The sequence below is a fragment of the Tetrao urogallus genome (genome assembly GCF_951394365.1).
Source record: "Tetrao urogallus genome assembly, chromosome: 10".
NCBI lineage: Eukaryota > Metazoa > Chordata > Aves > Galliformes > Phasianidae > Tetrao > Tetrao urogallus.
In genome coordinates, this window is record NC_136823.1 from 11,475,771 (window position 1) to 11,496,868 (window position 21,098).

Below are 21,098 nucleotides of genomic sequence, written 5' to 3' on the forward strand. Positions count from 1 at the left end.
TCTGCATGGGACAGGCAGGGGACAACGGGCAGCCTATTTCCATCCCACAGTGACAGGTAAGTGGCACACAGCTACTTTAACAAAGTCTATTTTCACCTCCCAGGCACATAAAGTGGGGCTGAAGACAGAAGGATAAGTATGTCACAACACCATCAAGGGGGATTTGTTTCACTCATGGATGCTACCTATATGCAGCAGTGTCCTGTAGCCCACAGAAGCAGTGAACAGGATTGAGATCATGGAATTTAGAAGTAATCCTGTCATGCTGGAAGGTTAAAGGCAGTTTTAAAATGGATTATTTTTGTTGCTTCCACCAAAGGTTGATCAATAGCAAATTCACCTATTAATCCCGCTTGGTTCTGTTTTGCCTCCAACACAGACAGTATAAACAGTTTACTGAGTTTGATGTCTGCTTCTTGTTAGGAACTTCAAGGCACACATTCATACTACAGATTTCTACAGAACTACTCATGTCAAATTAGGTTTGAAGGCTGAAAGCAGGCTGTCATTCCAACTTTCCTGGGTGATTCTCATGCCTCTGAAAAGCTGAGCATCTTTCAGAGAAGCAGAGCATGTCTGTGGAATTCACTGACACAAGAATAGACCCCATCTATAAGCACCATGAGCGTGTGGTTACCACTGTGCTCTGTCCCTGCTGGAAGGAAACTCAGAAGGGCTTCTTGTTTCTGCCCCAGAGATGTGCTCAGAGATCATCAGCTCTGAAGCTGGTTCCTCACATCTTTCCTTGCAAGTCACAGCACGAGCACAAAGGAGCTCAGACCAGCCCTGCACCACTTTCCAAAGTCAGCCTCACTGCTCTGTCAGAAACATCAGCACTGAAACAAGACCGAGCTCTGTCCCTCCCTTAGAGGGATGCTCAGGGCCATGCAGCACTCAGCTCCACCGCAGCTGCTGCACATTGATTTCCTGCCTGCTGAGGCAGGTTTCAGAAATTCAGGACCATGTTGCATGTTACTCTGCATAGCTCCCAGCAGTTGGCACAGGGCCTGAAGTACTGCAGCTGATACAGTTCTTAACAGTATCAGTATTTGCTTGCCAATGTACAGTGTAAAGCAACAGCCATTCTGACTGCGTCTAAAGCCTGGTTTGGTTGGGCAGCTGACAGCTTCATCAGGGTTAGAGTGAAGATGCCATGAGATCTGGACTGCTCTTTAGGTGGACCTCCTGAACTCAGTCACAGCAGTGTAAGAGCCACCTTTTAAATCTGATTGAAGATGCTGCTCTTGGAAACACATTTCTTTCCCTTTCAGAACTGCCTGCAGGTTTCCGTCCTTCCCCTTTTTTGCCTCTGTTAATTTCTGCTTTGTGCATACCATCTTTTCCCCCTAAACACACACATTCAATACTGCCTCAAAGTCTTTGATTCCAGGCAGCAAGATCACAATTTGCCTCTGGCTGCACAAGGTTTCACCCATTCCCCACTGCAGAGGTGCCTCAGGAAGGATTCACCCAGATAAACTAGAGGATCTAGATGATCTTTGAGATCCCTTCCAATCCAAGCCATTCTATGATTCAATCACTTCAGAAGGAAACCAGAAGCCGTTTAAATGAGTTTGAGGTGAGCTTCAGTTGTGCTTCAGTGGCAGATGTTTTGGCACATGAGAACAGGCTCAGGCCCACCATTCATTCCTGCAACAATCTCAGGCTCCCTCCTGAGTCTTCCTTAAATCAGAACTGGCATCACACACTCATCTATTCCATTAAAGATGCTTCAAGCTACTGCCTTTGGTACTAAACAGGGAAACACCACCTACCCATCTCTCAATCAGGACCATCCACACCGGCATTTCACAAAGACTAATATCAATGTTATCACAAGATTCAGTACTTCCCTTTTTTTCTGGTCAGTGAAAGTAGTAGTAAGTAGTTAAAAGTAGAGTAAAGTAGAAAGTAGTAGAAAGAAGTAGTTAGAGAAGTGAACAGGAAGCAGAAAGGAATGCTACAGCTCCATTAAGGTATGTTAATAATCCTTACTGGGCCTGTGTTGCTTCCTTGTCCTTCTCATGGCAAGCCAGCCCCAGCTGTCAGTAACACATTAATGACCTCAGTGCATTTCAGGTCAGGAAAGGAGGAGAAAGACAGTTATAAATCATTGCAATTGACCTGTTAATCTTAATGGAATCACTTCATGTACCTGCAAATACATGCAGAGGGGATAGGAAAGAGATAACTGTCACTACAGTGTTTTGCCATACGCTTTCAGAAAGCAAAGCAGCTACTGGCTATTCTGGCTCATCAGGTCAGGCTTAGGTAAGGTTGATAGATTTGATGATCTCAAAGGTCTTTTCCAACCTAAATGACTATGATCTCTCCCACACTAGCTAGCAAGAAAGTTAGTGCTTTGGGCAAGAAGTGGGGGGGTGAAAAGGAAAGCTGCCTTTACCTTCAAGGAGTGTAGGCCCCCTCCTCTGCTGTTTTATGAAGTACTGGCATTGCACACTTTGTACAGCTCCCTGCTATAGATGAGGAGTTGCATGGCACTCATCAAGGCTTTAATAAAGCAATCACTGGACTTGTGCCTGATGTAATTACTCATTTTGAAATATTATTCCACTTCCATTCCACTTGTCTATATTTGACTAATGGCAGCAGTGCCACACACATTTCTATGTTCTCTATGTGCAGACACTCAGTATTTCTTTTCCCAATTATTTCTAAAATAACATCCATAATCACTGAGCTTTCTTTTGCAATCCATACAGCAACACGTCAGTGCCTTCTGGGCTTCTATTTTAAGTAATCTTTGTATCAGGAGCTCCGTTCTGGGGATTGGAATCTGTTTAACAACAGGACAGGAACCACTCAGGAAAAAGAAATGTGTTCCCCTTAGGAGTGAAAAGGTGTCTTAGTGTTCCTCCAAGAAGCAGCCTTTTTGGAGAATTCCTTACCTAAACAGCCTCATACTTGCAAGGGCACTGCCAGCTGTGAGTTTGACAGAGTGACAGCTGCTACACTCAAGCCACTTGCCTTATAAGCACTCATCCAATTTTTATTTCACAGAGCTGGGTAAAGCATAATCCAAAACCCAAGGCCCACTGAGCCATGCACACTTTGAACTCACGACCTGAGAATCCAAAGGGAGTCCTCTTGAAATTCTGGGTTCTCCACTTGTGAAAAGTAGTGTGAGGAAACAGGACAAGTGAGACTGAAGGAATGGGGAGAGGCTGATGATTTGTTCCTCAAATGCTGGAGAGATGACAGAACTGCAGGGGGGAGACGGTCATTTATGGAAGGCTACCTCTGCAAAGTGCTCACAGTACCACAGAGAAATGAGCTACATGGCTGCAACAATAGTCTTGCACTGCCCTCTGCTGCACTGAGATCCAGCTGCCAGCAATTCACCTCTGGGACTTGCTGCTGAGAGTGAGCCATCCACAGCTCTCTTTCTTCCTTAGACACAGGTTCCTTGTACTAGGAGGATTTTGCTATATTGCCCTCTGAGCATTTATTCAGACATACACTACCAGAAAGACAACGTGCCTCTTCCACCCCGTGTTCTGGGGGCAACTCGGGGTGACAGATGGTGAAAGAGCACTTCATTCAGATAAATTGAAGCGATAAAATGAAGAGGAATTTGAACTAGAATGAATCAAAGTCTTCAGCCGCAGCGAAAAATGAAATCCTATGATTTTAGGACATCCAGCAGCAGCTTGCCACCACCAGAATAGTAGAGAAGGAATATAGAGTAGCTTTGTTTTTTCAAAACAAAAAGCCATAGCTGCCACTCAGCCACCTAGACAGGCATGTGGTTGATAACTGCCAGGTAACCAAGGCCCATAGGCTGGAAAAAAACCATGCTCAATTATGCCGATTCACATCTCTCCAGTGCATCATGGTAGAAGTGACCGTATGCCATCTTAAGTTCAAGTGTGCAGATTTAATCATTCCCATGCATTAGGAAATCACAAGCAGAGCTACAGTCTGCTCAATTACACCAGCCTGCCTCCTGCTCAGTGCCAGGAATCAGGCCCTCCATAACCACAAAGGGTTCTGTAGGGGTGCTAGGCCCTGTAGCACATATTCCTGCCACCATGCCAAGTCAGGATACCAGAATTTGCTGCTACAAAACCTGTTGGTTTAAAATAATTCAACTTAAACCATGGGATATAAACAGAATCATTTCACAGGCAGTGAAGGCGACATAAATATGGGTTACACTATCACCCTGACACTAAATGGACATAAATAACAGGGTTTCAACTAAGAGCTAGAAAGCAGCCTCTGCAGAAAGTTACAGCCACAGTGTACATGTGTCTGTCTACCTGCCACGATCAATAACCAGAGATTTCTTTAAGAAAAACAGAGCATGAAGCAGGTATGTGATCTCCTAAGACTCCAAGTGTTATGCTCTCATAGTGACCTTTTAACAGACACACAGCCTCAGCACTGTACAAAGCTACATCTGCTGGGCCGAGCTCAGAGTACAGGCAGGGCTGTAAGCAGAGCATGAATTACTGGCAGCATCTTCACAGAGATCCGGAACAGGGCTTTCAAAGAGAAATAGATTGTAAGGAGAAAGATCTTAAAGAAAAGGGCAGAATTATGCTCTTGGGTCTTTTTGTTTGCTTCAAATAGCTGGCCAAATGTTTTGGGGTTTCCAGCAACATCAGTGGGAAGCATTGAGCCTAATTCCTTCCTGTGAGCATCCTAGATCACAGCCTCCCCCATCACTGTCGTATTCCCCTCTTGCCTTACCTCCATCCTGCATTCTCTGCAGACAAAGAGCAAGGCTCTTCCTCCAGCTCGGCATCCCAGACCCAGCAAGAAAGAAAGAAGTCCGTAGCCTCCTGAAAGGGCTTGCAGACGTGCAGCTAGAATAGAAAGCCCAGCTTCTTTATAGTGCTGTGCCTTGATAGGGCAGCAAGCTCATCTGTGCTTGCAAAGACAGGAAAACTTCAAATGAAAGCCTGATTGCAAACCATCCAGGCTGCATCTTGCTGCAGGGATGGAGCAACTTCACATGACAACAGCAAAAGAAGCAGATGGCAAGAGAAGAGTGGACAGATGAATGGGTAAAGCTCAAGGAACTGAGCAGTTCCTTAAAGGGCAAGTTTGTCTTTTATGCCAGCTGCATAGAAACTACAAATAACAAAACATTCACCACACGATTGCATTCCAATAGGTTCAGGTACCTTTTCAGGGGATGAGCCTATCACCCTGCCCACTCCCAAGTGTCTTTGGAGCTTCCTTGCTTTGTACATCACTAGTTCAGACAATTTGTATCTCTTGGTACAGGAAATAAGAGAAACATGTTTGCCTCCTGAGCTGGCACTCAAAGTTTTTCTTATTTTTCAGATCTAAGAGCATTTACACATTCCCTGAAGAAGGAATCATCATTATGTCCATTCTCAAAGCTTGCTAAAGTGTATATAAATCACCAGTCAGTAACAGCTTTCTAAATTCATTTCACTTGCAATAACTATGGCCCTCCCACATGTGCTGTGGAAAAATGGCATTAAGCCCATTTCTGATCTAAGTTGTTATCTGCTTTCAGGGAATCCCTTTTTTCTGGCTGCATCAGAAGAATCACAGTCTGTTCCCAAGTACTCTACTCCCTTTCTTGTAATACTTGAGAAGGAAAGATGTTGTTGACACTAAACACAAATGAGCACCTTATTCTATGGAACTGGCATTTTATAAGAGGCTACTTTAGACATGATTTCAGTTTCTCATCATCCAGCCAGAATTGTATTCTATACCTATTTTGTAGCTTGCAAGAGAAATAAGCTAGCACAAAAGCAGGCTGCACTGCAGCTTATGACACAAGCAGCAAAGCGCAGTAGAGCTCTGTGTACCAGGGAGACATTACAAGCACTATTATCACCATTTCTGTCTTTGATTTTCTGCCCAGGATCACACAAACACTTCAAGCATTTAATCAAAGCATTAAAATATTTCTCCTAACCCACAGCACACATCTAGACTTATGAGCAGCAAAGTTTGGGTTTGTTTCATGTTCCCTCCACCTGTTCCTTTTTGCTGCACCAACTCAGCATTTCTATAACTACAGTGCCAGCATACAAAAACTTAGGTTATTTTTCAGGTTTCCTGTTCCTTGTGTTCCTTGAGTTATGTTCCTTGTGTCAAGTGGCCATGAAAATGCATGAAGACGGTGTGCTAGCACCAACATGTCACAAATATCCAACTGTTATTGGCCCACAACTTTATTTCATCTTAAAGCCGAGATGCAGAAAGTCAGTCAGGTTTCATCTTACCCCAGGGCCTTGATGTGCTTAGTATCTATGATACATCAACACAATTTAGTTTTGGATTGTGGCAACCAGGCACAGACTCAGATGTGAATGATCCAAAATGTTTATTACAGGTTCTCACATCACTTTATATATTCACAAGTTTTCTTTTTTATAAAGGCAGATGGGAAAGCTAACTTTCCCATCAACAAAGTACCCACAAACACTTCCTAAGCGTTTACCCAAGCAGATCCATGAACCATTCCTTCTGCTTTTCTCCTCTTCTAGATCTAACACTGGTTCTCAGCCTTTCACAAGCCTTGCTCCACAGTGCCCGTTCTGAATAGTCTCTCTCGTATTCCCACATTGGATTCCTATTTAAACCCTTTTTTTTTTTTTTTGTATGGAGAAGACACCCAAAATTTCCAAGTAATTTGTTTTGAGTTTGTGCAACATCTCTCACTAATCTTGCAAGTTGCTGAGATGCCACTGTTTCATGCAAAATTGCCTTCAAACAAACTGCTGTGACCCCCCATCTTTCTCAACAACAATAAACAAGCTTTTTGTGTTGATGCAGCTTTGTGGAAGTGAACACAATTAAGCCTCGTGCTAAAATGAGCAGCATACCAATAAGAGCTGAATCAATTATTCCCCAGGAATTCAAGGCTATCGGCAGATTTAGATCAGACACAGCAGCTTACACAGCATTCACTGATTCCCTGTAAGCATCACACAACTACACTGAATCTGTATTATACACACAGTTACCCTGCTTCCTCACCTCCTTTCTTTAGGTTAAGCTGGTTTTGCTTCCCACCCTGGAAATGTTCTCATTCCAGCTCCCCCACTCTCATTCATATTTTATTAATGCCTGTAGGCTGGATTAAAAAGAATCCCCAGATCAGCCTTCCACAAATTAGAGCCAACACCGAGCCCTTCTGAGGGAGCTATAGATGCAAAAACTTGTCAGGAAAGATAGGACTACTGAACCACCGCTCAGGAAGCACTCTGAAAGCCACCTGCCTGGATGCACACTGAGTGCCAAGTCCCACACACAGGCAAGCACAGCAGCACACACAGCAGCCCCACGTTTCTAGCAGGCAGGTGGGAGAGCCACACTGCATGCGTCTCTGCTCCTGCCTGCTGGCCTTGCTGATGTTAACTGAGGAAGAATGGAAGGCACAGCTCCTCACCTCTTGAGCTCATCTTTTGTACAAAGCATCAACGGCACTGATTGACTCATTCTGAGTCAGGCATGCCCAGGTAGAGCTTTACTACCCACAGAATCACTTGTTTCTTGCAAGCACAGAATCACCAGCTCTGTGTCTCATTCTACAACATGTGCTGCCCTTCATCTTTTAAGAGCAATTCTTTTTTCACACCCAGTCACCTAACCATTCAGTAGCACAGATTTTCCTTGCAATCCTGGCCATGCCATGAACAGAAAGGATCAGTTTTAGACAGATGCAGTCACCTCCAGAGCCTTTCTATCTTTGCATGTTCACTAAACCATCTGCATAATACCTGTGACATAGAGAGCTGCTGAGATATTGCTTAGCCATTTTGTGCAACACTCAAAGCAGGAAGAATGCTGCTCCAGTGCAGCATCTGGACAGGTAAACACAAATAGTGTCAAGGAAGGAAGAAATACATCAAAGATGTTGTCCTTTTCCAAGTTTGCAAACTCACATTTTTAACACTAGAAACAGATGGTTTTCTTGTTAAGAATTGAAAAATCAGAACGATGCAACAAGCAATGAAAAGATATGGGCAGGTCATAGAGGAAAAAAGAAGCAGCAAAGAAAGAAGGCAGCAAGGAGCTGCCTTAGAGGAGCCACAGGCTGTGCCAAGCAATAAGGGATCCCACAAGGTCTGATTCCAGACTTAAGAACAGGACAGATGACAGCAAGGTAGGAGTGGCTTCCAGAGTAGTGGCCTGAGTCAGCATTTGAATCATCTTTCCTTTCAGTCAGAAAAGACAAAGAAGCACTGAAGCACCTACAAGCTATTCAATATGACATTTCTAAAACCATTCATGTAAGATCCTAGAGCCTCAGACACTAAGCTTAGGAGGCAGTCACAGCACCCTACAAGTCAAGTTTTCAAGAAGTCAAGATGTCTCAGAATGTTTTTGCATCTGCAGTTACATGGGGAGATACAGGTCCAAGTCTGACTATCAGCTCTTCAGTTACACTTCACATTATGAGACTCTCAGGATAAAGAGGCTCTTGAGCTCCTGAAAGTACTTAACACCTACAGCACTAGCAGTCCAGAGGGATGAGCAAGCAAGTCCTATCACCGTAACATGGAGTATGAGCAACAGGGAGAAGAATCCATGAACTTCAAGGGGGAAAAGATAAAAGTCAAAAATTACTAAATCAGAGTCAAGCCTGGGTTGGGTTTGGGCTGTTTTTAATTCTCAGTATCGTCAGTAGGTGAGGTTTGGAAAGGCACTTCACACCTTTTGTTGGAGTGATATTTAACTAGAACAGCACAGATGTTTTCATTCCTTTGTTCTATTTATCAGCAGTGCTCATGTCTCTTCTTACACTGCAAATTAAAACAGGAATTCTTGTTGCTCTCCAGAGAAGGGTAGCTCATGTTAGATGTTGTCTCCCATCATTTCCCCTTATTTTAAGAAACCAAAAGGAAGTCAGCTTCACTAAGGCCACAGACAGCTTTTCTGAACTACCTCTTCAATACTCATGGGCGTACAGGTGTAACTGCTTTAGCTACCAAGTATCTGTGTCAGTAATCTGCAATTCTATGCCAATGAACTACCCAAGCATGGGCTGGATCCGGCTTTCCAAACACAAAAGCAGCACATTTCAAAAAGCCAAAGAACTGCATGAGACATTTCTATCAGCTGTCACATTGCCAAGCAACAAGATCAGCACCGTATATTTTATCACTTTATTGAAGACAAGTGAAAGGCAGCTTCCCCTTGTAACTCTAGATAATTATGATCTGAATCACTCCAAAATTAAAACATATCAGCTAATCCTTTTATCTCACAGAGAGAATAAAGCAGATAACGAGCTACCCAGGGAAAGCACAGCAGCGACTCTCCGAGACCAGCCTCCACTCATCTGAGGCTCCAGCACGCGCAAGGGGATTTGTATTGGGGCGTTATGGACAGGGCTCAGTCCTCATCAGCTCACATCCCTCAGCACTGACCCGCGAGAGCCAACGACAACGACCGCAATTCTGCTCAGCACAGCCTCAAGCAAGGCAGCGGTTACAAGGCTAAATCCACATCCAAGCAGCACTTCTCCTCTCTAGCAGTCACTCACCAACTAAACCAGAACTGAAGTCACTTTTGCTATGTAACCCCCCACAATCCTTCCTTGCGCAGCCCCAAACTCAGCACCTATGCCACGGAGACTCCATCCTCCCCTCCGCCCAGCAAAGCGGCAAGGAAGGACCCATCAGCCCATACCAGCGCTGCCGTAACAGCGCCGCACTTTACGACCTCGCCGCACTTTACGGCATCGCCGCAAAGCGGGGACGGAAGCGGCCGGCGGGAGGTTGCCGGGGAGCTCGGGCCGCCATGGACCGGAGGAAGAAGCCGCTGGACGTGGCCGCCTCCTCCGTAAGCGAGCAAGCTCCGCCGCGGCTGGGAAGCAGAGAAAGGGAGCGGTAGCATCCGCAGCAGCGCCTGCGGCTCGGCTTACAAGCGGGACTCGGCGGTGCGAGGCCCGGCCGGGCAGCGCTGTGCTGGGCTCCTTGCTGGGCCCGGCGCCCGCGGTGCGCTGAGCCACGGCCGGTTAAAGGGCCCGGAGTCTCATCGTGTCGGGGTGCGCTGTGAAGTGAGGGCGCGGGAGGGGAGCGTCTGTTTGTGTGCCGGCCTGCTGCCCGCCGCTCTGCCGTGGGAAGTGCCCGCGCAGCTCGGCTTGCCGTGAGCGCTGCAAGCTTAGCAGTGACCTTCTCGATCAGATCGCTGCTTTTAGGGTCCACGTCTAACTGCGATTAAATGCTCGCATAGATGTTAGTAGTCGGTTATTTTACTACATAGAGGAATAATTATTTCCAGTTACTGATGGTCGGCAACGTGTTTGTTCCTTTTGCTGATGATGTAGTTGGTAGATCTCAAAGCAGAACTCTTCCGCAAACAAGAAGAATTCAAGAAAGAGAAGCTACTGAAAGATGCAGGCATCTTTGCAAAGCCCAAACCCTCCAATAAGGTAGAAACGGTTTTCTGTTCTTATCCTTTCTCCTTAAATTAAGGCAGTTTGTACACATTTAAATCTCAGTAAAAAAAAAAGTTCTATTGCCATTTGAGTTTTCACCATGAGGAAGTTTTGATTTCTGTCAGCACATTTTCAGATGTGATTTCTGTGCACAGCAGCAAACTGCTGCCCATGCCTATCAAAGTAACCTCTGAAGTTTCATTCTCTCAGGAGCCAAAGCTTTTTTTTTATCTACAGAGAAATATGCTGCTGCTTCACTTCAGGAGTTTATTCGCTTCCCTGAAGGGGGGAAGATGGTAAACTCATCCAGAACCACTGAGCTTTCTGATAAATGCCATACTGGGTGCTCCTCTCTGTCACAGTGCATCACAGCGAACAGACAATTCTCACTCATTTTTACTCTTTACTGTATGTTTTCTATCTCTGCTGTGACTTCTTAGTACTAGAGTTACTGTACTTGAAGGTTGTGTTGCACTGTAAACTGAAAAGCTGTATTTTTAATCTGAAATGAATGTAGGAGAGAATATGAGCAGTTCATAACTTTGTTATTTAGTTATTCATCACTTTTTCCATGAAAACTTTGCTAGAATAGATTTTGCCTGATATATATTTCCTTATACTTCTCACCCTGACCTTCATTATCACACAGTACAGCAATGTGTCATTTTAGGTCATACTTGCTGTGTTCTACAGCACAGCAGGTAGAATCTCAAGTCAAATGCATTTACGAGGCCGTTTAAAAACCTTACTTGATTGAGTGATGTTTATCATTTCATGATTGTTTGTTGTTACAAAATCATATCCTGCAGAAACCAAGCATCTGGACTAAACAAAACACAGGAGTTGCAAAACGAGCTGAGAAAGACATTGAGCAGAAGGCAGAAGAGGATCAAACCTTAGATCAATCAAGGTAATTCTCAAGCTCTATAAGAAAGGAACGTTTTGTAGAATTTGTTTTTCAGTAGTTAGAAAAGTACATTGAAAGTTATGTGCATTCTAGATGAGCAGCTCTCATAGGCCAAAAGGTGAGACCAGCATCAGTCCCATGCTCTATGGGAGCAGTGTATGGGCTGTAGTGAAATGCTCTTATGCTCTAGAGACATCTGCCCTTACATCATCACAACTATCTAGATGTATAAGGCTGCTGAGATTTGAGTATCATTTTTAGAGGCGAAATCCAGGGCAGTGATGCTTCAGAACTTACATCTCAAACCATTTATTAGACTTAACAAAAGATGGCTCTGTAAATTTGGTTTGTTCCCTAAATAGCTTGGCTGTACAATAAAGTATATGATGGAAAATACAGCAGTAGTAGTAAAGTAGCACAAGCCTAGGCTGTAACAAATGAGAACATGCCACAGTATAGTAGCAGACACTGGAAAAAACTGCTTATCTTTAGAAGGCTTTCAGTATGCAAGGACCTCCAGAAAAATATCCTTAGCTCCACTGCCAACCCTTAAATGAGGGCTGGGAAGGGCTGGATCCTGGCTTCACCCCTTGCAGTCACTCAGGGCCATTGCATGCACCTGAGCTCCCCTGGGTTAGCCCTGCCTTCCCCCAGGTGCTCAATCAGTGCTGCAGGCTGTGACTTAGCATTTCCATTACAGATGAAAACACCATTTATAATCAATGTGCTGTTTTTCTGTAAGTGGATTCTAGCTCGTCAAAATTGGTTTCTGCTGTTCCAGAAATCAGCTAAAGTTTTCAATTTAAATTAAAAAAATCATGTTTGTATGATAACTGCTGAGTCACAGCCTGAACCACTGACTGAGCACCTGGGAGAACAGGTGAAGGCAATTCAGCTGCATGACAGGAAGGGGTGGAGCCTGGCTGCACCTCTCTGAGACCTCACTGAAGGGCCCCCGTGGGGAAAGGATTTCTGGTTGGAGAGCTCTCTTTTGTAGAGTCCTTCCTGTAAGCCTGGAGTTTTAGAGATGAGGTATCTTTTCTTTTCTTTTGGAATACCATTCTTTCTGTGGTAGTCCCTTTGCTGTTGCACTCTTGTATCACCCTTTTACTGCATTAATCTTTCTGGCTGTAACACTGTTGTTTGTTTGTTTGTTTGTTTTCCCTGTATCTCACACCTGTAAGTAGTCTTCTAGTATTTATCTGACCAACCATAATAGTTGTGCAGAGGTAGAGTATTAGCGACTTCATACCCATGCCTTCTCAGTGTGTTACACTGAAGACTGACTCTGTAATTTCAGCTATGATTTCAATTTATTTTTCAGTATAAGCTCTGGAACAGGATATCTGTGTTTCTTCAGAAACGTCATTTAAAATTTAAAACAAAAAAGAACAACAGATATTACTCTGCTTCTAGTAGATATTTCAAGCATTCCTAGCATTACTTTCCTCATTTACCTAAGCATAAATGGTTCATAAATGGTTCCAAATGGTGTTTGGAATTGGTGAAGTTACAGGTTGGTTGGTTTGTTTGTTTCTCAGGAAGAAACTTGAAGAGAAAGCGAAGCTGTACGAGAAGATGACAAAAGGCGATTTCCCAGGTGAACAAAGCTAACCTAAAATAAGTAGTTTTGTGTGCACTGATGTACAAGATAAACTTAAATAATTGCTTTTTTTGTTTTAATTTAAATTGGAATTATTTTTTATAGTGTTTCCTATTAATCAATGTGGTATATCTAAGGATAGAGATATGAACTTGTTTCCAAAATTCACCCTAACGATTGGCCTATCATTATCTAGTGGCTTGCAGCAGTATAAATTCACTGCTCGTCTTCTTACTTAAAAGTGTTTTTTTTGGAGCTGTTATGCAAAATGATTGGCATGGGTAATTTTGCTATCAAAGAGAGAAAATCATGTAAGTACTGGAAAATATGGAATTACTTTTTGAAGGACAGTCTGTCCTAGTAAATCACCATGAGCTTGTTTCATTCAGTCAGCCATTAAGTGGGTGGAATGTGTTCTGTTTTTTCAATATAGAATCTTAGAGAAAAAAATAACGTGTTCTCCATTATGCAGTCTTAGCACTTGATTGCTATTTTTTTGTCCTGCAATCTAACTGTTGGGATTTATGAAGAAGAGCAGCAATGTGTCACGCAGATAACAGAGCTAAAGAATCCTGATCTGGCCCTTTCTTTTTTCACGTATTCAGTCACTTGCAAGAAATACTTATTAGACCAGAATCCAGATGTCTTTGCAATTAATATCTAATGTTTCCCTTATTAGTGTCCAACTTTGCCACATGTGCCATCGTCACTGTTTTCCACTTTTCAAAGAAGTACTCTAGAGCCTGTTTCCTGCTAACATAGGAAATGCTAAGCATCAAATAAGTGATGATTTAGTTTAGTGAGTGCTGTTGGTGATGGCTGGGCTGGGTGATCCTGTGGGTCTTTTCCAGCCTTAGAGATTCTATGTTTCTAAGTATTTGTACTGTTGTGTAACAAACCCTAGAGCTTTGAAATAATTAATGAGCATAGAATACTTCAGTGTGGAGAGGGATATCTTTTCTGTATTTCACACATAAATAATTGCTTTTAAAAAGCATAAAAGCTGTGTTCACAAATGGAGGCTATCATTGTGGAGCCAGCTCACAGCTCCAGGTTTGTTTGACCCGAGGTGAGATGTAGGTATTCCCCAGAGGTTTGGACAGGGGTGTTGCTGGCAGCTGCGGAGGTGTCTGTGCCCGTGATGTACCTATTGATTTTTGTGTTGAGTTCTGTTCTCCTTGTGGTTCTTCCCTACAAATTGATTTTCTGCCTCAGATGAAGAAACTGAAGATTTGTACCTAGTGGATTTCACTCAGAAGATCATAGACAAACAGCGAGAAGTACAGGAACTGTATCAGAACGAAGCTGCTAGAAAGACTTTAGAAAAAGAGACAGATGATGAGGAAATTGAACCAGAAATGGAAATACCACCGCCAGAGGACCCAGATGAAGAATGGTTGGTACTGCTGAGTGGGCTGCTGAGGCTTGGCAATTGCATGAGAAAAGAATTCCATTCCACAGAATGTGCAGTGACAGTTATTGGGTTTTTGATGCTTTGATTAATACTACACATAGAGAAGAGGTGGTTCTTCCTATTTCCTGTCTTAAGAGACAATACTTTGTGTTCTCACAAAGGCAACACCACAATAGAATCTACCTCCGGGATTTTGAGGAACACCAGTGAGGGAAATGTACTACAAGTGAGATGTGTTGCAGTAGCTTCTCTTCTTCATAGTTCATGGAAGTTACAAAACTGGTCTGACTAAATGTTTTCTTTATCAACAAGTGAAGAATGGTTATGGAACAAAGATTTTAATTGTGGTAATCAGTTAAAACAGCAATAAGCAATATGAAAAAGAGCACTGTGCCTTTTTTAGGCCACAGTAAGATTTGCAGTGTAATTTTCCAGAATAAACTGCTAGGCTGGAAGGGCAGATAATGCAGAGTGCTACTGGTGTCATACTGAGATGGAACCGTCAGTGATCCAATGATGAACTTGATAAAAGTACAGATCCCTTAAAGTTTGGTTTGGGGAAACTAGGTTGTCAATCCTATGCTTTCAGCTGTAATGTTAATTCTCTAACTTGGGATAATAGAAGCAGCATGATGCCAGGTAGCTTTTAGCAGCACTGAACAGTAAGTATAGCTCTTTATCAGCTTTGGTGACAACTGTAAATTAAGTGCCTGGTGCTATGAAGAGCTGCTGAGAAGCACCGTGTGTGCTTCAGAGGAACGCCTTGCTTGCATTTTACTCAGCCTTTGTTGGGCATGTTGAATGAATGCTATCAAGCTCTTCTGAATGGGCTTTAGGTTGATAACTGAAGTGTATTGTAGCATTTTCATATCTGTAAGAAGTCAATGCTTTGCTGTTATTTTCACCATAGGAAGCAAGTATTAGAACTAGTTTTATTTAGTGTGAAAACTTGATGATGTTTTAACTTCTGAACGTCTCTTTATACCACCTTGTTATCAGAGCAAACAGAAGGCTCAAAGGGAGACTGAGTAAATGTCTCTGGTAAAACTGTCACGTGGCCTTTCAGAATGGGACGTTGGGAGTCTGACAGTTTCTTCTACCTTTCAGTTAAGGTGTATATAGAGAGTCTGAGAGGTGTCAGATGCTTTTTGGAAAATGTCACTGCTGCTGTTGTCTGTAAGCCTGCAAGCAGAAGTTCTGTGTGAAATGTCCTTTGCTTTCATTACAGGGTTGATTATGTTGATTCCTTGGGCCGATCCAGACGCTGTATGAAGAAGGACTTGCCAAGTATACTTAAAATGGATCAGGAACTTCAAGGGAAAAGGTATTGCCCTTTCTCAGTGCAAAGTTGTTTAATCTACTGCTTTCTCTAGGTTTGCTCTAGGCCAGCTTCTGCTGGTTTCTGCACTGTGCCTTAAGAAACAGCCAGAGAAGCAACACAGAAATTGTACATGACAATAGTTTTATCAATGTTTCCTATTATAAATTCAGGCTGAGTTTCTATTATAAACTATGTCAAGAATTCCTTGGCAGCTGACCATTTGAATGATGTGGCTGGTGTAGTATTTTTAAATTGCAAGAGAGTAGAGGCCGTATGAAATAAAAGCACAAGTGAAATTTGTAATAAACTGAATGAAATTCTTAATAACCTTGTTATGTAGTTCGTAGAGAAGAGTTCTAATAAACAGATTCAGCAATCTCTCAGATACCTGATGCTTCTTTTAAAACTGTGGTCCATGTAAGCTAATTGTGGTTTATTAGAGCTTCCAGAAAATGCCAGAGAAGTGATTCCTGGTTCCAAACAACCTGAAAACTGTTCGTAGTCCTTCAGCAAATCCAACTTTGTTAGATCTCTACTGCTTTTGCTTTTGTTAACAGCACTTTAACTGGTTGTTTTTTCCTATTAAAATTATTATGGCAGCACAGAGTTGTTTTCAGAATGTAATCTAAGGGTACCTCAGCAGAGCTGCTGGTGTAGATACTTTCACAGCAGCAACTTACTAGTTTTCAAAATAAAAAGAGAATAGGAGTGTTCTGAAATTACAGTCTCTGGATTGATATGGATGAGCATCTATCAGCAAAGCTTGCTTTAGCTAGATGAAAAGAGAGAAATGCTGCTGCTTCCCTTGAGAAAGCAAATATTTCCATGCTGAGTACTAATTGACTTATAGGGTAACTGACTTGGCTTTGTGCTATTCCAAATGGCTTTCATCTTCTCACATCGATCTGAGATACTTCTACGTGTGGTTGCTACCATCCAAACAGATGACAGTAAGAGCGAACGTGTAACATTTCATCAGCCATTCTGTCTTTGATTAGGATTTGATAAGGCCTCTGAGAGAGGATAGAACTTTTAAGTGTTTTAATAACATGTTCTACTGTACCTTGCCATACTCATCATTGCTTTATCTCTAAGTGGTGCCTCCTGTGATATTCTGTAGAAACTGCAGGAGTGGGTTAGACCTTCATAACTATAACATATGATAGACATCATAACTGAATGTCACTATTTGTTACCGTGGAACCAGCAACTTTGTTCTCCCTAATTCCCCCCACTTCTTTGTGTTTTTTTTTAATTAGACTGGACCCTGATGGGAACACGCTGTTATCTGAAGATATGAAAAGAGAACTTCAGAGGCAGCAGTGGGAAAAAGAAGAAGAAGAAGCCCTCCAAAAACCCATGGGGCCCATTCATTATGAGGACATTCGAGAAAACGGTATGCCTCATGCTTTGTGTACTCAGCTTCACACAGATTAACTTTGGAGAAAGCAAGGGAAAGGTGTTCTTGTTGCCCAAATGGCAAACTTCACATACATGTGAACCACGTTTGTATTAACTGTTCATATTGCTGGGACATTCTTCTAGCTCTGTTTTTCAGTAAACTATGTTTTTTTTGTCTCCTTGAGGAGGCTTCACTTCCTACATCATCTAACTAAGCCTATTTTACACATTTGGAAAAAAATAGAGAGGTGTATGTGGTCATTCAGTGCCTATATGCTGCCAGTAAACTGAGGATAACTTTATTGACTTTTTCTTCTCAGAGGCCAGACAGCTTGGTGTTGGTTACTTTGCCTTTTCTCGTGACCAGGATCTTAGGCATAAACAACGGGCGACACTGGATATGCTAAGAGAGCAGGTATGGGAGCATCCTGACTTGGTTGTTTGGTTTTTTTTTTTTGTCTTATGATCAGTGATGCCTGCATTTGACTGAAAATTGTCTCCTTTTCCCTGTTGAAACATAGTACCTGATAATATTGCTTTCAGTCCTTCAGCAAAGGAAGATACGTAGTTGATTATAGTAACACGGGAATATTAATTCATGTTTTTCTTTACTGTTAAGACACTGGATCAAAGAACTAAACGAGAACAGTTAAAAGAAAAAAGGAAGGCAGCTCTAGAATCAAGGCTGTCTAAACTTCGAGCACGGAAGGTGAAGAAGTTAAGGGAAGAAGGATTAGAAGAAGAGGCAGAAAAACTGGAGAATGGAGGTATGAATAGATATCTTTTCAAGACCACAACAGTTGCTGTTCCATCTTGTACCGGACCAATGGGTGGGCACACAACTGATAGGCTTGGAGATTTAAGATACAGATATTATATACTCAGTATGCGCAATATAAATTAGAATATGAGAGTTCATATAACTATGTGAATGTACAGTCAATGCGTGTGCAGTCAGTGGGTGTACAGAGGTAAGGCTTAGTAAGATTATCACGGTGGAAAGATAAAATAAATGGCGATGCTCACCGGTGTCATAGGCTTGCAGTAAACTTCACAAGGAGCGATCTCCAGCAAGAGATCCTTCCTCAGTGGCAGGCAGCCCTTAAATGGGATCTAGGTGAGGTGGGGCCAGGCTCCACCCCTTCTGGTACCACAAGTGATTTCACCTTCACTCCTGCAGCTGACTCATTGCTTGCCTAGGTGGTCAGTCAGAGGTTCGGGCTGTGATCAGCAGTTCCCATACAGTGAAGATATAAAACTGTTCCAGAAATAGCTTCATAATGCAGGAAGAAGTGTGGGATGTCATGCATGGACTGATTCTTTTTGAAGTCATGCCTGACAGCAGGAGTTGTGCAGGTTAATGAAGCGTGGCGGAGCTGCTGAAGTTGTACTGGTTGGCTTTTAAGATAAGTGAGAATAATATTAGCAAGTTGATTTCAATATCATATATTGACTTGGAGTTTCAGTCCTGTCTGTAAGCAGAGTGTACCTCTAGCTTTCAGGATTTGAGATGATGAATTTGAGTTCTAATCCCATCTCTGCCTTGTTCCCCTTATAACACTACTAGTCACTTGTCCTGTCTTCCACTGTAGCTAATATTTAACTTGTCAGAAGTCTAGCCAAGCCATTAACTGTGAAGCGTTCTGGAAATGATGAACAGTAATGTGCTGCTGCAACTTACTGTTGTTCAGAAGAAAAAGAATGGAAGTGTTCCTCTCTAGGATTGCTGAAGTGGAGATACATGCTCATGTTCTTCTTTTTAACAATTTTCTAGTGTCAGTATAACACTCAGCACATTGCTTTTTGGGCTACTAGGCAACTGATTTTTTTCACCAGTCTTTTGATATGGATAGAAAACTCATGAAGTACACAGCCTCACTACCTGGCTTACCCATTAAATTCTCTGAACTAGTGTGAATGAATTAAAAAATAAACTAGGGTTCATTTCATTGTTAGAATGAAATTAGCTACTGTAAGCTTTCTATACACTAATCTAACTTGTCTCTGTATAGCATTGCTTCCTGTTCTGCCTGTGAAATTCATTTAGGAGGTTGTAACAAAAAATGTTCTCTTCTTCTGCAAAGTAGAGGTGAAAGACACCAGCAGCCCGGTACAAGCTGAGCCTGAAGTTCCAAGACCAAGCAGAAAGGTAGAGGTTGTCATCCAGGAGAGAAGAGATACGAAGCCTGGTGTGCCTTATGTCCGTGAGTGGGATAAAGGCAAAGGTAAGGAAAAAAAGGGTGAACAAAATTCCTTGCTCTCTTGATGCTTTTCTCCTGACTATTTCTTATTTTTTTTTATATTTTTTGGAGCAATGGGAGTTCTGCTCTGTTTTCCTACATTGGACAAATATATAGTCTTACTGTATTAAAATCTTCTAATTCAGTTCTTACTGAAGTCATGTTAGCCAGTGATGTACTAGGTGAAAGTAACTTCAGGTGGCTTTAAGAACTGCATCTTCTGTTTCTTTGTTTCCTCTCTTCTCGCTGAAATCAATATTTAAGCTACTGTTTTCCCTCGTTCTAACAGAGTTGATGTTTGGACAATGGTCGAAGAAGCAGGAAGAACTCAGAGATGAGCGAGATCCTGAATTTGCACCACCTTCTGATTACTTTATGGGACAAAAGAAGGACGATAGTTACAGCAGCCAGAAATTGAACAGTCCTGAAACCTCTCCTGGAAAAACAGAACCAGAAATATCAGAGGACCAAAAGAAGTTATCAGTGCAGGCCAGTACCCACAGAGCTGAAGTCGTGCCACCATCTGTACAAGCGTACAGCAACAGTGTTCAAGGTGGGCCAGCACCAGTTGAGGCCTCTGGCAGTGATGCTGAAGATGGATCAACATCGGCAGAGACTGACAGCAGTGATGAGCAGGATGGGCTGCCGTCAGCACACCCCTACATCTGTGGTGCTCAGAACATGCTGCCATCAATGCCAGCTTATGGCTACGGTGCTCATCATGTGCTGCCACCAATGCAGCCTTATGGCTACGGCGCTCCGCATATGATGCCACCAATGCAGCCTTACGGCTATGGCACTCCACATATCATGCCACCAATGCAGCCTTATGGCTACGGCTCTCCAAATGTGCCATTTTCAATGCACGCTTACGGCTATGGAACCCAGGATGCAGCACAGCCAGTGCAGGCCTGTGGCTGCAGCACTCAGGATGCAGCACAGCCAGTGCAGGCCTGTGGCTGCAGCACTCAGGATGCAGCACAGCCAGTGCAGGCCTGTGGCTGCAGCACTCAGGATGCAGCACAATCAGTGCAGGCCTGTGACTGCAGCGCCCAGGAAGCACCTCCTCCAGGGCAGACATACAGTGGTGACAAGCAAAATCAGGAGCCACTTTACCAAAGTTTAGATGATATGCTGTCTTATTACAGACAAGTGACTTGAACTGAGTAAAACAATAAACAAGAACTGAGATTTAAAGATCTGGAGTAGAATTACCTTCTGAGCAAGAATGTTATCTTCCTGTGTCTGGGAAAAATAAGGTTCTGTAAGTAGATGAAAATTTCCTGTTAAACTAAGCTACCTTACATCACAGCTGTACTTCTACCCTGCCTGTTCTTTTTTTTCCTCTTTATTAAAATTATGTACTTTTTTGTCACTGCTTAATTAGCTTAGTATGTGTTCTTATTCTTTACCGCTTATGCCTGTACTTTCGGGTATAGCTTCTGCTTTGAAGGTACTACAGGTTCAGTAATATCTATAGAAACAGTATTGAAATGGCAGACCTGCTGTTGCTAAGTACAAAAAGGTTTTAAGAAATGTTACCCACTTTATTACCCAACTTCAGGGACAGAGTGCAGCATATTAGCTAGCAAGCAAGTGTGGGGAGTGCTGTCTATGCTCATAATGCCTTCTGAGTTCCTGAAGTCTGTGTCTAACTTGTAATTCTGTGAAGCAGATCAGAGTTGGAGGAGGGCACTACAGAAAATGATAAATGATAAGACTAAGAATAAATGCTCCACTGAATTGGAAGCCTTGACACCTGAAATTACTGTCTTACTGGTTTAGAAAATGCTTTCTTCATTGATCAAGA

At 42.8% G+C, this 21,098-nt stretch overlaps 1 protein-coding gene across 3 annotated transcripts; it reads left to right on the top strand.

Annotated features, from left to right (window-relative positions):
* Positions 1 to 9,762: 9,762 nt before the first annotated feature.
* On the top strand, positions 9,763 to 20,449 carry CCDC174 (coiled-coil domain containing 174; the record flags this gene model as incomplete). Of its 3 annotated transcripts, none has more annotated exons than XM_079540189.1 (11): positions 9,763 to 9,804; positions 10,292 to 10,396; positions 11,212 to 11,312; positions 12,851 to 12,909; positions 14,128 to 14,308; positions 15,555 to 15,650; positions 16,907 to 17,043; positions 17,369 to 17,463; positions 17,668 to 17,815; positions 19,133 to 19,273; positions 19,578 to 20,449. In XM_079540189.1, the coding sequence occupies 11 exons, from the start codon at positions 9,763 to 9,765 to the stop codon at positions 20,447 to 20,449; spliced, it is 1,977 nt and encodes a 658-aa protein (XP_079396315.1). The 3 variants fall into 3 exon arrangements, with proteins under 3 accessions (XP_079396315.1, XP_079396316.1, XP_079396317.1); XM_079540190.1 differs by having other exon boundaries at positions 19,136 to 19,273; XM_079540191.1 differs by having other exon boundaries at positions 19,145 to 19,273.
* Positions 20,450 to 21,098: the final 649 nt, after the last annotated feature.